We start from the raw sequence: 17274 nt of genomic DNA, 5'->3' as shown, positions 1-17274 counted from the left end.
CAGCCACGTTTCATCTTCAATGCCCTTGCTGATGGAAGGAGGTTTGCACTCAAAATCTCACGATACATGGCCCCATTCATTCTTTCATGTACCCGGATCAGTCGTCCTGGCCCCTTTGCAGAGAAACAGCCCCAAAGCATGATGTTTCCACCACCATGCTTTACAGTAGGTATGGTGTTTGATGGATGCAACTCAGTATTCTTTTTCCTCCAAACACGACAAGTTGTGTTTCCACCAAACAGTTACAGTTTGGTTTCATCAGACCATAGGACATTCTCCCAAAACTCCTCTGGATCATCCAAATGCTCTCTAGCAAACTTCAGACGGGCCCGGACATGTACTGGCTTAAGCAGTGGGACACGTCTGGCACTGCAGGATCTGAGTCCATGGTGGCGTAGTGTGTTACTTAGGGTAGGCCTTGTTACATTGGTCCCAGCTCTCTGCAGTTCATTCACTAGGTCCCCCCGCGTGGCTCTGGGATTTTTGCTCACTGTTCTTGTGATCATTCTGACCCCACGGGGTGGGATTTTGCGTGGAGCCCCAGATCGAGGGAGATTATCAGTGGTCTTGTATGTCTTCCATTTTCTAATTATTGCTCCCACTGTTGATTTCTTCACTCCAAGCTGGTTGGCTATTGCAGATTCAGTCTTCCCAGCCTGGTGCAGGGCTACAATTTTGTTTCTGGTGTCCTTTGACAGCTCTTTGGTCTTCAACATAGTAGAGTTTGGAGTCAGACTGTTTGAGGGTGTGCACAGGTGTCTTTTTATACTGATAACAAGTTTAAACAGGTGCCATTACTACAGGTAATGAGTGGAGGAAAGAGGAGACTCTTAAAGAAGAAGTTACAGGTCTGTGAGAGCCAGAAATCTTGATTGTTTGTTTCTGACCAAATACTTATTTTCCACCATAATATGCAAATAAAATGTTAAAAAAACAGACAATGTGATTTTCTGGATTTTTTTTTCTCAGTTTGTCTCCCATAGTTGAGGTCTACCTATGATGTAAATTACAGACGCCTCTCATCTTTTTAAGTGGTGGAACTTGCACTATTGCTGACTGACTAAATACTTTTTTGCCCCACTGTATATGCTTATTACCTTGCATCCCTGGTTAAACAAAGTTCGCATTGGTTCAATGACCAATCTCACCCTGCGTGGTTCATCTTAGAATCTGTTTACAGTGGCCATAGGTCTATTCAAGAGATGTTTTTCAATTTCTTAATTCACACTTCACAAAAAGATTCTTCAAACTCAATTTTTCAAGCTTTAATTCATGCTTGGAAATAATCATTAAACCTTCTAAAAGCTTCACTTAGGTTGAACAAATCAAAAAACTTCCTCTAGCTTTGCTCTCTTCTATTTAGAGTTTCTCTCTACCAGATATTTGGACCAAGTCAGGGATAAAAAAGCAGGGGATATTTACGATGGTGAGAACTTTCTCTCTTTTAGTGCAAACTTCCTTCCTCTGAATTGGTGTTATTCTCATTCATAAAAGACTGTATTCAAAAGCTTTTTAATAGTAAAACAACGAATATTGAAAGCCTCTCTTTGCTTTTGTGTAACACAAGCAACAAAAATATTTGGAGTCTAAAAAATCTATCCAACTACTTTAACAAAGATGTTACTACTCTTAAGAATATATATATGAAAAGGTGGGAGGCTGACCTTAATATTACTCTTCAGACTGATCAATGGGACAGTGCTATCAACGCTACCTATGCCTCTAATATCTCAATGACTCTACATGAGTCTTTCCTCAAACTTTTGTCAAGGTGGTACTATACCCCTATTAGACTATCACATATAAGTCCTGATCAGTCACCATTATGTTGGAGTAACCACGGACTGCAGGACAACCTTTACCACATATTTTGGGGTGCTCTAAAGTTAAAACACTGTGGATGCACGTTTCACAACATATTAATTCTTTCTCTAACAATAGCTTTTTGATAACCCCTCAAAGGGCACGTCTCTCTATCATCATGGAGCACTTGGATTCTTCGATCAAATATATCATCCACATTTTTTTAGTAGTTAAGAATACCTTAGCTTATTGGTGGAAAAAATCCTAAACGCCCAAATTTACAGACATACTAGATAAACTTCACCTACACAGCTCTCTAGAGTGGAGGTTCGCTATTAATAATAACGGCATAAATAAATACAATAGGAAGTGGGAGATATGGAACTTAAAATTTCGTAATTCGTGAGTTACCTGTAAGATCTGTGTGGATGAACTTTGACCAGTAGATTTATTTACCTATACTTTCTCTTTTGTCTACATCTTCTGTTAACCATAATTAAGTTTTATACCTGTTCAGGAGTATAGTTTATTGTGGTAACTTTGCTACTCCACCATTTGGAGATATTTTGTCTGAGTTCTCTAATTTTTACTGACTCCATCCCTTTCCCAATGTTATCCCCCTCCTCTTCCACCTTAAAAATTCAATAAAAAACATTTTAAAAGATTTTATACAGTGTACAGTGTCATGTAAAACATGGGTACCCTGGTCAAAATTACTGTTATTTTGAAAGTTATCTGAGCACACAAATCTCCAAGGGTGCCCAAACTTTTGAATTGGCCCATTTTCCTTTTTGTATTTTTTAAAATGTGAAAGATGAAAATATATATATATTTTTTTCTAAAATACAAAGGAAATGTGTCATCTTTAACTTTAGGCCTTTTAAAGATCATTTAATCTTCAACTTGCTTAACTGTTCACAATAAAAGTAATTTTCACCAAGGGTGCCAAAACTTTTACATGCCACTGTAGTCTAACACACAGACAGTCATATTCCCAATCCATTATGTACTTTGGAGAGCAATTAAAGGACACATACGCATCAAAAAAACAAACTTAGAAGCAATTTAACCATAAAATAGCAACATTTTATTAGGACATACATAAGAACATCATTAATGAAAATAGTAAAAATTTGGGGGTAGAAAATATGCAAAAAGAGAAACCACCAAAAGAGGCAATATGTTATGTTGATGTTGAATGTACAAAACATTCACAATCAAATGTTTAAATTAAGCATATTTATGCACAGAAAAACAACATAGTACAGTTAGCAGCATCCAAAAGTAGAACTTCTCATTGTAAAAATTATGCCCCAAAGAAATTAGTATGGGACAATATGTGCATATTGGTGGGCCCAGGTATGTTTATAGAAATGCATGCCCAAAAAAAATTGGATGCTTCAAATTACATATGAAAAAATATATATTGTAAGAAAGGCTACTCAGAAAAAAATACAAAAAAATGCAAAAAAAATGGGGATGAAAAAGGAATGTAATCCTTAATACAAAAGAGACAATCTCATACAAAAAGTAAGAGCAATTGGTTTAAGGTGCATGCAGTGATCTTTATGGTTAAATTGCTTCTGAGTTTTTTTTTTTATGCTTATATTTATTTGAAGCTTTGCCATTGATCTAGGCAGGTATTTCCCTTTTTGATGTAAAGGACACATAAGATGGCTGTTGGCTGAACGATGTTAAGGACGATCAGTCGGTCAAAACTTCTGTGTTCTCTATGAGAATGCCGCTGGCTGACACATCTCAAATTGGATGAGTTGCATGATCAACATCTCCCCAAACCATCAGTTTGCTAGTGCCCCCATACACATTAGAGTGTCATCCAAACCTGGTTTGGCTGACATTACTCTAATATGTAGGGCAGCCTTAAGAAATAGTCAGCCTAATATGTTTGGGCCTAAGAGTTTTAATTATATTTTCAATTTTTAAAATTGTGCAGCTCACCTTATTCTCTTTGTCATATTCACAAATAAAAATCTTTACCATCTTATCTTGAGGAGGAGACTTAACCAGGCTTCTCCACAGTCAGGTTTATGTCCTCCTTTATTAGCCATTTTTAGTTTAATTTAGGTCAATGGTCTTTGCTGCTAAATATTCCTCTGAGGAAGCACCATGACTATCACAATAGATAAGGCTTCTCAAAGTTTTACTTTCGGAACTTCGCCAGATAGACCAAAATGGTGACTGAGCCTTATCACACAGACTAAGATGATGCCTTTGGCTGACCATTAGGAAATCCATGATAAAATGAAAATATTTCCTCAATTTACCTTTTATTTGTCTCATAAAATCTACATTACTTGTGCAAAATGGGTCTTTTATTTTTGATCATGTACAAGTGCTGCAGCCATATAAAGGATTGTGCAGGTTTCGTTCACAATTGTGAATACTGCCTCCACAGGTGTGCCTCACCAACAATTAGTGGGGATGGGGTTTTCACTGAGGCAGTAGATGACTTTATTAGGGGATGTTCACTGTAGTAGTTTCAAGGATAATCGTATCTATAAGAAGTGATTGAAAAGTTTTGGAGTTCTGGACTGTCCAACAATCTTGAAACCCCAATTGTTAAGAGATTAAAAGGCCTCTAAAATAATCACAAACTCCAGGACTATAGGTACCGTCACATAAAGCGACGCTGCAGCGATATAGACAACAATCTGATCGCTGCAGCGTCGCTGTTTAGGTCGCTGTAGAGACGTCAAACACGGCAACAGCAGAACGATGCAGGAGCGATCCAGTGATGTACTTACCGTTCTTGCTGGTTGTTCGCTCCATGAAAAAACATTGCAGGCATCATTGCTTTTGCTGTCAAACATGACGAATCACGCCGACCTGACGACCAAATAAAATTCCGGACTTCTAGCTACGACCAGCGATGTCACAGCAGGATCCTGATCGCTGCTGCGTGTCAAACACAACAAGATCTCTATCCAGGACGCTGCAATGTCACGGATCGCTGTCGTTCTCGTTGAAAAGCTGCTCAGTGTGAAGGTACCTTATGTTTTGGTGCCTATCCTCCTTTTTCCATAGGACAATCCCATATAATTAATTCTTAATTTACCTATTTAATTGTTAAAATTATTAAATTGCTTCACGGAGACACACCATGCTCACTCAAGATAGTCAAAGTAGTTTCATCACCCCATCATTGTTAAATTCTTGTTTGAACTTGTGTGTGGTGTATGTACAATAAAGGGACTTGTCCACTCAAATGTATTCTATTACTACTTTTGATTTATAAGGTCTTGAAAAAATTAGTCCTTTGCAATAAATAATCATGTGAGAAAAAATGTAGTATTATGTAATGTTCTTACTTTTTTGCACACTTTATACTGTAACAGTAAATTGTCACATTTCTGAATCTGAGTTGTTTATTTTGCAAATTGTCTTATTTATTCCGTTATAATTAGCATTTCCCCTGTGTGCAACAATGTATTTTTTTCAAATTTTTAGATAATGTAATTTAGGTTTCAAATTTCTAGATAATGTAAATTAGGTCTAATGATTGGGCAAAATTTCGATGGCGTAGAGTTTTTGAATTCGGAAGCTGTGATTTTAGATGATTACTTGAATTCTGAATTGTTTACCTTCATATGCTATCAATTATCATATTTACTTTTTTGGTGCATTGAGAATTTTTAAAGACAATACTACCAGAAAGTTCATGTTTAACCAGACTTTAGTGGTTTGTGGCACAGACAACAAAGACATGCTCTGTGGGAAGAACAAAGTTTAAAAAGTAAATAGAAAAGGAAACTGAAATAAAAAATAGTTATTTCAAACTATTTTCACTGCTTCTATAAAAAAAGTTAATTTTCTTTTGATGTTTCAGATATTGAAAAAGACTTGGCACTAATAGCTGAAGTAAGTATGTCACGGAGCCCAGCTAACCAACAAGGAGTTGGCACAGTTGGAAGTGACCATCAAGGAAGTTACCAAGCTTCAAATGTGCAAAACACAAAACCACAAGTGCCAAACCAAGCTACAAAAAACTTGCAGCTTCAACTTCAAGGGAACAAGTCCCCTCCTTTAAGTAACAGCAGAACTCATGGTTCAAATGCACCAAACAGTAGACCACAGACTCCAAATTCACAGACAAGTAAACTTCAAACACCTGTGACTCCATTGACCAGACCAGGAACTCCTAATAGCTTGTTGAACAGACCCCTCACTCCAAGTATTCAGGGAAACAAAGAAGGAATCTCCCCAGGACACAGAAGTAGATCTGTAACTGTTAAAAGTCAAGTTGGGTGGACTTCTAGTACACTATCAGGAGTTCCTGTTCAACTTCCTGCTGACACTTTAGGAATGGCATCTCATCGAAACAGTGTTGCAGAGGTACAATTAAATTTATATGATGAAAATTCTTTCTGTTTCAATAGAGTAATTGTTTTTGAGCTCATTTGACTGCTGTATAAGAAACATACTTACCTGGGCCTGTCTATCCTGCTGGTTGCCACATGCTGTTTCGAGTGCAGTGCTGACATCAGAGGTGACAGTAGTTTCGCCCTTGCTGAGCAGTGTCATTGACAATAATATCAGTAGGCAGAATGTCAGTATAGGTCATGCTGATCGGTCATCTACCAGTGGATCAATTAAAAGATGGGTTTGTAGCCAATAGAGGTGCACAATATCCCATTTAGAATCCTATACCATTCCTTGCAGTTGTCAGTTATCATATTTCCACACTACCCAGGTGTGCTTTTTATCAGATTAAGCATTGCAACTGACTGAACTGGCTTAGTTTTGCATTTAGTCTTCTAATTAACCCTTTAGGATTTGCCCATAGACTTTTTTATTACTCTTTCTGCTTCATGGATCTTCTTGCGCTTTGGAAAAGCAGCTATTCCACTGACTTAAGCCAGGCACCCCTGCAGCGAACGCCAGTGCCCTGTATTGCAGTAAAAGGGTGCACACTAGGAAGTGTTTGGAACATAAGTGGACTGGCTATTGTCAAGACTGTCAGAATTGATAATATAATAATTTTTAAAGTACAGGAACCTAAATTTGATCTTATATTGTGTTCACATCATTATTTTATGTTTAGTTCATAAACATAAACATTTTGTCATCTATAATTTAAAAAAAAAATTTGCCAACTTTACAGGAGATAAGGGAAAGATTTTTCTTTGCCAAATTTATAGGAAAACGGCACAAGCTCCAATCATCTTTATGTGAGTCAGTCTTGTTCCTCCGTAGTTATACAAACTCAGTCATATTGTTGGAAGGCCCAAAATGTCAGCCATCACTATCCCCACTACTGATGTGTTTTCAGTTTTTAAAAATTCTGTTTTTAGTTAAGATTTGAAATGCCAGCCCAAATTTCACCTATTTATTCAAATTTTTTTAGGTGGAGGAACAAGTTAGGAATAAGAAAATACAGTGTTAAAGAGTTGTCCATTACTCGGACAACCCCTTCTCAAGCACTATGTTTCCCCAAGTAATAATAGCAGCTATACTCATCTCCAATGTCAGCACTGGCTCTCCTGGGACTTGCGTTACATTGTCAGGTCCCATAATTTCTGTGGACAATCAGGGCCACTTCACTCTCCCCCTCTTATGTAACTGACATCTTGAGGAAGTCACAGGTGTGGTTGATCCATCACCTCCTTCGGATGTCATTAAAGTCTGAAGAAGGGGAGAGTGATGTGGCCAGTCATTGGCCGCAGGGATCATTGTTATGTCACACGAGCCACAGTAGAGCAAGTGCCAACACCGCTGGAATGGTGTCGGCACCAGAGATGAGTATAGTTGTTATATAACTTATGATTGAGTCAAGGTTGTCTGAGAAGTGTAAATATTTTTCTTAGAGCAAGTGCACAAGACTTGTGTGAGTGTTTAATACTGATATTACAGCTCTGAACAGTTGGGAACAGTCTTCACTCAGCAAAACTAAATTGAATGACCCCAGTTTAGCTATATTTTAGTATTGTAATTGAAGCAATCAATGACTATATACTGAAACCTTGTGGTTTCTTAATTTAATGTCAACACTGAAAAATAGCGCTGACTTGTTACATATTGCATGATAGAATGGTCCCCAAACATAGAATTGAATCATTGTGACTTGCAAACCCTGTGCATAACTTATCATGATGTTAATGTAATAGAAATAAACCTGCAAATTAGGCAATAGAGTACAATGGACTTTACAACCTTGGGGCGGCTGTCTAATTAGGAGAAAATGTCAATACTAATGTGATTCACTTTGCACCGACACATACAGCTTTGGTCTGACTTTACTTGATGATCACATTGACATTTTAAAACAAATGGATTGCAGCAATTTTCCTATTGAAAATGATTGCATTGCTAAAGCACTTTCACCTGGATGAAAGTACTGAAATATAATTTGCAGTTTGTATACCAAGTGGCTTACTGGATATTACAAATCTAGAAGCTTCAACTGTCTCAATTTCTTAATGCAGACGTTTCGAAAAATAAAAAAGTGTAAAGAAAATAGGAAATAAAGAAAAAAACATAGAAGATTAAATCAACCCCTTTTCCCCCCCATTAAAAAAATAAATAAATAAATATCAGATTGTATGTGGTATCACTATGACCAGATAAGTCTGATCTAATATAAAAATAATTGGAGCGCCCCCAGACCCAGGGCCGCGGGTTACTTGGTACCGGTCCTCTCTGGCACAGTTCTGGGGATGTCACGGTGGCTGGACCCGGTCCGTGACCCTGCTAAGGGGTGTCCAATAAAAGAGATGATGAAAGTCAGCTAAGGTTTCGCGACGCCACCTGTGGTATTCGGTCAGGGTGACCGACGCTGCTTGGGGTCCACTGGGGTGATGTGATGGCAGCTAGATGGTATACCTTCCCACAGGTGAAGTATGTCCCCAGGGCTTCCCAGTGGTGTAGGTGGCGATGGTGTGAAGTGCAGTCAATAACGAGGACACAGGGTTGCAGTCTCTTTACCTTTTACTGAAGGCTTCAGGATCCTCAATCCAGAGCACTGTCAACAGAGCTGGCTGAGACCGGCCGGTCCGAAGGCACATCCAGAGTTCCCTTTGCAGGTGGAAATCGTTGCCTACCACTAGCGCCTGTGTGTTGTAGTGCTTCCCTGCTGAGCATTCGGGATAGTCCTCACAACTTCTGTTCTCGTTCTTTCTCGTTCTTTCTATTCTCCATCCCCCAAGTTTGTTATGGCTAGGACGCACCTGTTTGACAGGAAGGCTCGGAGCTATTCTGGGACCCTAGAGATGCCCCTCTCCACGCTTGCCCCCTATGTCTGCTTAGGTGATGTAAGGTAGACAGCCAACCTATAATTAACTGTCCTGTGGTATTTGAAGTAAGGCATAGAGTCAGTTACTTCCTCAGTGTTCCGGTCACCGGCTACGCGCCTCAGTAGGATGTTTCCGTTCTCAGGGCACGACTCCTACTGGCTCTCCTTTGTGCTTGCTCTCGTTTCTCACTGTCCACAATATCCTTCGCTTCGTGTCCTTTCTTTAGATGCCGCCACAAGGTAGTGCAGGTGCGGCTCTGTAACGATCTGTCCTTGTCGCTAAGTCACTGCCAGGTTCCCTCGCCTGACAGGGATCCCCCTCTGAAGTCTCCCCCACAACACCCTCTGCCACGGGATGTTGCCTGGGCAAAACCCAGTCAGCTTCTCCCTAACTTCCTATCCAACCCCTAGTTTTACCAGTGTGAGGAGTGGCCTAATAAATAAAACCTTTTGCTCCCCCTAGTGGCCGGAGTGTGAAGTATAATGTGTGCTGGTGATACCTGGTCAGGTGAACTCCTTTAGTGCCATCAGACATACCATCACTCCCCTTAGTGGCAGAGCGACATTACTGCAACGACCAGGTCTCTGGGGCGCTGCATAATTACCGTATATACTTCAGTATAAGCCGACCAGAGTATAAGCTGAGGCACCTACTTTTGCCACGAAAAACTGGGTAAGCTTATTGACTCGAGTATAAGCCGTGTATGCATTGTCCCCTCATCCCTATCATGGTATGCATGGCTTCCCTGTCCCTGTCATTGTATGCATGGCTCCCCCATCCCTGTCATTGTATGCATCGCTCCCCAGTCCCTGTCATTCTATGCATAGCTCCCCAGTCCCTATCATTGTATGCATAGCTCTCCCATCCCTGTCCTGGTGTGCATGGCTCTCCATCCTGTCCTGGTGTGCAATGGCTCCCCAGTCCCTGTACTGGTGTGCATGGCTTCCCAGTCCCTGCCCTTGTATGTATGGCTCCCCAGTTACGGTCCTGGTGTGCATGGCTCCTGAGTCCCTGTCCTGGTGTGCATGGCTCCCCAGTTCCTGTCCTAGTGTGCATGGCTCCCCAGTCCCTGTCCTGGCCTGCATGGCTCCGTATCCCCTTATCACTATGTATGAGTCCTGTTAAAAAAAATGTATATATATTATTTATCTGCCTGCGCGCGCTCGGTGGCACTGTATCTTGTTCCCCCGGCTTCCAGCAGCTCTTCCTGCCGAGCGATCATGTGGCCCTCCTCATTAAGGTAATGAATATGAGCGCCAAACCTATTGGAGTGGAGAGGTGTGCATATTCATTACCTTAATGAGCAGTGCCACGTTATTGCTCGGTTGGAATTACTGCAGGCGCCAGTGGCCGGAACGAGATGCAGTGCCAGCACCGAGGATGCGCTGGTAGGTGAGTATGATGAGTGCTGGAAGCCGGTGGCTGGCACTGTGCGCTATTACAGCAGCGGCACAGGCTTTAGCCTCAGCCGCCGACTCCAGCCCGCTGCTCCGTCGCTCCCCTTCCCTCACCTGCTTTCTGGGACCGGGACTTGTGTATAAGCTGAGGGGGACGTTTTCAGCACAAAAAACCTGATTGGTAAATGGTAAAAATTCAAGATCGCCAAAATTCCTTTCTTTTGGTCTCTAAAATACCACAAAAAATGCTGTAACAAGCAATCCAAATTTCATAACGTCTTACCTATCCCAAAATGTTATCAATAAAAACATTGTCTCGCCTTGCAAAAAATAAGCCATCACAGAGCACCATCGACTAAATAAATGAAAATGTTACAGGTCTCAGAAAATGGTGATACAACATCCAAATTTTTTTTGAAAAAACTTCTGAATTTTTTTGTCACTAAAATAATAGAGTAAACTGGATGTTTAGTATTACCGTAATTATACTGATGAGGAGAATTATATCAGGAGGTCTTTTACCACACTATGTACATTTTAAAATCAATTCTCAAAAAACAATGTCAGAATTAGTTTTTTTTTTTCACAATTTCTCCCCGCTTAGAATTTTTTCCCGTTTTCCAGTACGCTATGTGGTAAAATGAATGCTGTCATTGTTAGTTGTCAAGTTCCCGCTGCTGCACAAGGGAAATCTCGAACCATGTCCTCTGCAGTCTCCCATTTTTCCCCAGCTACAGAGGTGCCTACTCAGCAGAGACGTCAGTCCCAGTGTCTTGCTGAACTGATGCTGTTCGTCTGGTTAATGCTGCCATTCCATGGTCCCGCTATTATAACCAGCATTCATCAGCGGCGAGCAGATGCTCCAGGGACTAAGTCCTGCTTTTTGTCTACTGAGCATGACTGTGGGACGACCTCTCATTGGAGATCGGAGGTCACATGCTCAGATCCTGTAGCAGCTCCGATTGGACCACCAGGAAGATCCCGGGAGGGTACGACTATAAAAGGTTCAAATGGCCGCTCGGCCATGCGCTACTATAGACCTGACAATGTATGTGTATGCTGTGAGATTCCAACCACCGCAGTCTCCAGATGCAGCATACAAGTAGCCCTTAATGGGACTCCAGCACCTCTCATGAAATATTTCCTCTCCTTGCCTTTCTACGAGTAAGGTTTGATAAAGACCCAGTCGGTCGAAACATTACCTTATACCATTGGAATAACTTATTGTCTCAAATTCGCTGAATCATTTAATTTTGGTGTTTTGAAAATAAAATTCGAAATTGTTTGCAACTTAAAGGAATTCAGAGTGCGACTGTTTATCCTAGGGATTATATTTGCGAAATAACTCCACGTTCAGTCAGCACCACTGTAGCAAGAGTGCGTGTCTTTTTCTTTTCTATTCTGTGAGATTGACTCTGGTGAATGTTCCTAAATGATCCCCTTCCCTCTGGTTGTTGTTTGGGTATTAGGTGAGTGGAGCAAATAATCACAGCTGCGTTCACACTTTTGTCATCATAGGGTTAAAATTCCCACTTGGACTCAGCATCTGCTCAGGGCGTCCTCAGGTGCAGGCTCAAAAGCCACCGAGGGTCAGATCGAGTCCAACCACAGCATAGTGGGGGATAATTCTAGGGATCCCACTAGCATCCACCTGCTGCACCCTGTGACTAACAGGGCACATCGTTTCTATTGCGACTCTGTGAAGTAACGGAGTTCGCTTTTATTCACAACGGGTGACGCTTAACCCACGTGTGTTCAGCGTTCATCCACCATATTATTTCACCATTACTTAGCAGCAGGTTCCATCTCTGCACGGTGGACTCCGGGATGCGAACACATCTTATTGTTATCTTTATATTTATTTGGTGCGTTCCTCCAGCCCTAACATTATAATGGCAGGAGAACAGAGACTGCAGCGGTACATCCAGCAACTGGAGGGCAGGTTGGCTGCTCTTGAGCGCACAACCTCAGTTGTGGATGTTACCGCAGTAGCTGTTCAGGCTGCTAGCGTTGATGCAGCTAGTTTGTCCGCTGCCACCCCTGTTCCAACCTTATCCCGTCTCCTGTTGCCAGATAAGTTTACTGGCGACAGTAAGCTGTGTAGGGGATTCGTGAGCCAGTGTGCAATATACCTTGACCTTGAGCTCCTGGCTGCACATTTTCCCACATAGTGGGCAAAGGTGGGAATCGCAATATCCCTCCTGTCGGACAGGGCATTGAAGTGGGCTATGCCGCTTTGGGAGCGCAATGATCATGTTGTGCAGAGTGCTCTGCGGTTCCTGAGCACTCTGAAACATCTTTTTGGGACCTCGAGTCACCCGTGATATGGCGCTCCAACTGCTGGCATTGATACAGGGCTTGTCCATGGTCAGCCATTTTGCCGTCCACTTCCGGACTTTAGCACCTGAGCTGGAGTGGCCAGATAAAGCCCTCATCCCTGTATTTTGGAGGGGGCTGGCTGACCATGTGAAGGATGCTTTGACCACTAGGGAGATTCCCGCCACACTGGAGGAGCTAATAGCGGTGTCAACTCACATCAACCTTTGTTTTAATGAGCGAAGGTTGGAGCAAGCCCAGTGTAGGCAGAGGTTTCGGCTGGTTCCCAGCTTCGCTAACACCTGAAATCTCCGGTCCAGGCGTCCGAACAAGAGGCCTTGGAGGTGTTACAAGAGGAATCTAAGTCCTGAACTGCTCGTGCACTCAAGGTCTGTCATGTCTGCTGGCAGTCAGGACATCTTGCCTCCAGATGTCCTCAGTGGTTAAGAAAATGTCCTCATTTAGTGACCGTAGGAGGTGGCTCACTAGACACAACAGTGTTTCCTCCAAATTGTCCTTCAAGGGGACAATTACCATTGGCCCATCCACTCATACGGTAAAGCTTTGTGTGGATTCTGGGACAGAGGGCACCTTTATGTCTTCTGCCTTTGCCCAACAGCAAGCAATTCCTCTGATGATTCTCACCAAACCAGTGACCATATGAGTGATAAATGGGTCGACACTGCCCTCACAGATAACTCATCAGACCATCCCATTTACTCTATCCATGTCTTTCATCAGATCATCTCCCTCCTAGTCATTCCCGAGGGAATTGATAAGGTTCTCTTAGGGATACCGTGGCTACGCTACAACTCTCCTCATACAGAGTGGTCCTCAGGGAGAATTCTGGGATGGAGTAAATCTTGTGAGGGTAGATGTCAGAGGGAGTGCGTTCAGGTTTCTACTACAGAGGTACCTGCAGATCTCTCCTCTCTCCTCAAACATTATTGGCCCTATGCGGAGGTGTTCACCAAGAAGGCTGCGGAGACCCTTCTGCCTCACTGCCCCTATGACTGCCCTATTGACCTTTTGCCTGGTACTGAGCCTCCCCGGGGTCGAGTTAAATCCACTATCTCTCCTGGAGCCGGAGGCAATTACTTAGTACATCCAGGAGAATCTGGCAAGAGGATTCATTAGGAAGTCAGTATCACCTTTTTTGGAAGTGCATTTGAACAGCAAGGTTGATTGCTGTTGAGGGGAACTAGAAAAAAAAAAATCTATAAATCTTCAGCAGAGCGAGTGTGAGCGAGCTGAGTGTGTCCTGAGCGTAAGTGTGGACGGCGGTAAGTGTGACTTGTGATTCAGTGAAGAGGTATTTGGAAAGCCTTTAACAAATACCTGTGTGAATTGGTGTGAGTTGCTGAATTGGGGGTAGGTATATTCATAAGGGTTAACTTAGGGTGGGGGCTCATAGTTAAGGGTTTATAAGGGGCAGCTGTTTGGGGCTCAAGTCCTTTTTGGAAGTGCATTTGAACAGCAAGGTTGATTGCTGTTGAGGGGAACTAGAAAAAAAAAAAATCTATAAATCTTCAGCAGAGCGAGTGTGAGCGAGCTGAGTGTGTCCTGAGCGTAAGTGTGGACGGCGCTAAGTGTGACTTGTGATTCAGTGACTTTGGATTCAGGGAGTTTCCAGGGGAGGAATTGCTGTCTGATTTTTATTAATACTTTGTATTTATTTTTATTTTTTTTTTTAATTGAACTGTTCTGTCTGGTGCAATCCCCATTAGGAAATGTGCTCCACGATTGCTAATGCCATCCAGTGCACATCTTGCCACATGTATGCAGTCCTTGAGCAGCCGATCGAGGGTGCATACTGCTGTGCGAGATGTGAGCACGTTGTGCATTTGGAAACCCAGATTCTGACGCTAAATGTGCAGCTGGCAACACTGAGATCCATAGACAATATGGAGAGGAGTCTTCTGCTCACGGAGCAGACGCTCAATGGGACAGATGAGGGGGGTGATGGTGGGATGGAGCTGCAGGACAATGAAGTAGCAAGCTGTGTGACAGTTAGGAAGCGGGGTAGAGGGAAGAGTGCCAGGGAGGCTAGTCCTGATCTGGAACACCCCAATAAGTTTGCTAAGTTGGCAGATGAGGGGGGTGCCAGTACAGGGGTAGCACTGCTGCAGCCAGGCATGTCCTCTGAAAGCCGGAGGAGTGACTGCTCCAGTAAGGAGGGAAATAGGAGAGCAGGGCAGGCCAGACAGGTGCTGGTAGTGGGGGACTCAATTATTAGGGGAACAGATAGGGCAATCTGTCACAAAGACAGGGATCGTCGAACGGTGTGCTGCCTACCTGGCGCTCGAGTCCGACACATCGCTGATCGGGTGGACAGATTATTGGGAGGGGCTGGTGAGGACCCAGCGGTCATGGTGCACATTGGCACTAATGACAAAGTTAGAGGTAGGTGGAAGGTCCTTAAAGATGATTTCAGGGAATTAGGCTGCAAGCTGAAAGCAAGGACCTCCAACGTGGTATTTTCCGAAATACTGCCGGTACCACGTGCCACGCCAGAGAGGCAACGGGAGATTAGGGAGGTTAATAAGTGGCTCAAGAATTGGTGTAGGAAAGAGGGGTTTGGGTTCCTGCAGAACTGGGCCGACTTCTCAGTTGGCTACAGGCTCTACGCTAGGGACGGGCTGCACCTCAATGGGGAGGGTGCAGCTGTGCTGGGGGAGAGAATGGCTAGAAGGTTGGAGGAGTGTTTAAACTAGGAATTGGGGGGGAGGGTATTCATTTTATAGGAGGGGAAGATAGTGCAGATAGAGACCTGGGCACAAATAAGGAAGTTGGGGGTGGCGGTGGCATGGGGGGTGGGGTCAGAACAGTTAATAATTTAAGAAATAGAAGTACAGAGAGGAACATAAAGTGCATGTATACTAATGCCAGAAGCCTCGCCAACAAAATGGACGAATTAGAACTAATGTTGTTGGAGCATACTTATGACATGGTGGGGATATCTGAAACGTGGCTGGATGAGAGCCATGACTGGGCTGTTAACTTGCAGGGCTACAGCCTGTTCAGAAATGACCGTACAGATAAGCGAGGGGGAGGGGTGTGTCTATATGTAAAATCATCCTTAAAACCCATCCTGCGCGATAATATAGGTGAATTTAATGAAAATGTAGAATCCCTGTGGGTGGAGATAAGGGGAGGGGGAAAAAATAATAAATTACTGATAGGGGTTTATTATAAATCTCCAAAAATAATGGAAGCAATGGAGAATATCCTCGTAAAGCAAATAGATGAAGCTGCGACTCAAGGAGAAGTCATTATTATGGGGGACTTCAACTACCCTGAAATAGATTGGGGAATAGAAACCTGCAGTTCCAGCAAAGGTAATCAGTTTTTGACAATTATGAGAGACAATTACCTTTCACAACTGGTTCAGAATCAGGACCCAACAAGAAGGGGGGCACTGCTAGACCTAATATTAACCAACAGGCCAGACCGCATATCAAATATAAGGGTTGGGGGTCACTTGGGAAATAGCGATCACAAAATAATAAGTTTTCAAGTATCCTTTAAAAAGATGTGTAGTAGAGGGGTTACAAAGACACTAAACTTCAGGATGGCAAATTTCCAACGGATGAGAGAGGATCTTGGTGCAATTAACTGGGACGATATCCTGAGACACAAAAATACACAAAGAAAATGGGAGACGTTTATTAGCATCCTGGATAGGACCTGTGCACAGTATATACCGTATGGGAATAAACATACTAGAAATAGGAGGAAACCAATATGGCTAAATAGAGCTGTAAGGGGCGCAATAAGTGACAAAAAGAAAGCATTTAGAGAATTAAAGGAAGTAGGTAGTGAGGAGGCATTAAATAAATACAGAAAATTAAATAAATTCTGTAAAAAGCAAATCAAGGCAGCAAAGATTGAGACAGAGAGACTCATTGCCAGAGAGAGTAAAAATAATCCTAAAATATTCTTTAACTACATAAATAGTAAGAAACTAAAAAATGATAGTGTTGGCCCCCTTAAAAATAGTCTGGATGAGATGGTGGATGAGGATGAGGAAAAAGCCAATATGCTAAATGACTTTTTTTCATCAGTATTTACACAAGAAAATCCCATGGCAGACAAAATGTCTAGTGATAAAAATTCCTAATTAAATGTCACCTGCTTAACCCAGCAGGAAGTGCGGCGGCGTCTAAAAATCACTAAAATTGACAAATCTCCGGGCCCGGATGGGATACACCCTCGAGTACTGCAGGAATTAAGTACAGTCATTGATAGACCATTATTTTTAATCTTTAAAGACTCCATAATAACAGGGTCTGTGCCACAGGACTGGCGTATAGCAAATGTGGTGCCAATATTCAAAAAGGGGACAAAAACTGAACTCGGAAATTATAGGCCAGTAAGCTTAACCTCTACTGTGGGTAAAATACTGGAGGGCATTCTAAGGGATGCTATACTGGAGTATCTGAAGAGGAATAACCTCATGACCCAGTATCAGACGGGTTTACTAGGGACCGTTCATGTCAGACTAATTT

At 42.5% G+C, this 17274-nt stretch overlaps 1 protein-coding gene across 2 annotated transcripts in view; it reads left to right on the top strand.

Annotated features, from left to right (window-relative positions):
* Nucleotides 1–17274, top strand: part of C6H8orf34 (chromosome 6 C8orf34 homolog) — a 422831-nt gene that overhangs the window by 368271 nt on the left and 37286 nt on the right. For both annotated transcript variants that reach the window (XM_069731465.1, XM_069731463.1), the window contains exon 12: nt 5651–6156. In XM_069731465.1, coding sequence (XP_069587566.1) covers nt 5651–6156 — 506 coding nt within the window. The remainder of the gene's footprint in view (nt 1–5650; nt 6157–17274) is intronic.

The sequence above is a fragment of the Ranitomeya imitator genome, chromosome 6, assembly GCF_032444005.1.
Source record: "Ranitomeya imitator isolate aRanImi1 chromosome 6, aRanImi1.pri, whole genome shotgun sequence".
In the NCBI taxonomy this organism is placed as follows: Eukaryota; Metazoa; Chordata; class Amphibia; order Anura; family Dendrobatidae; genus Ranitomeya; species Ranitomeya imitator.
The sequence above is the reverse complement of the archived record's forward strand: the minus strand, read 5'-3'. Positions and strand labels throughout refer to the sequence as shown.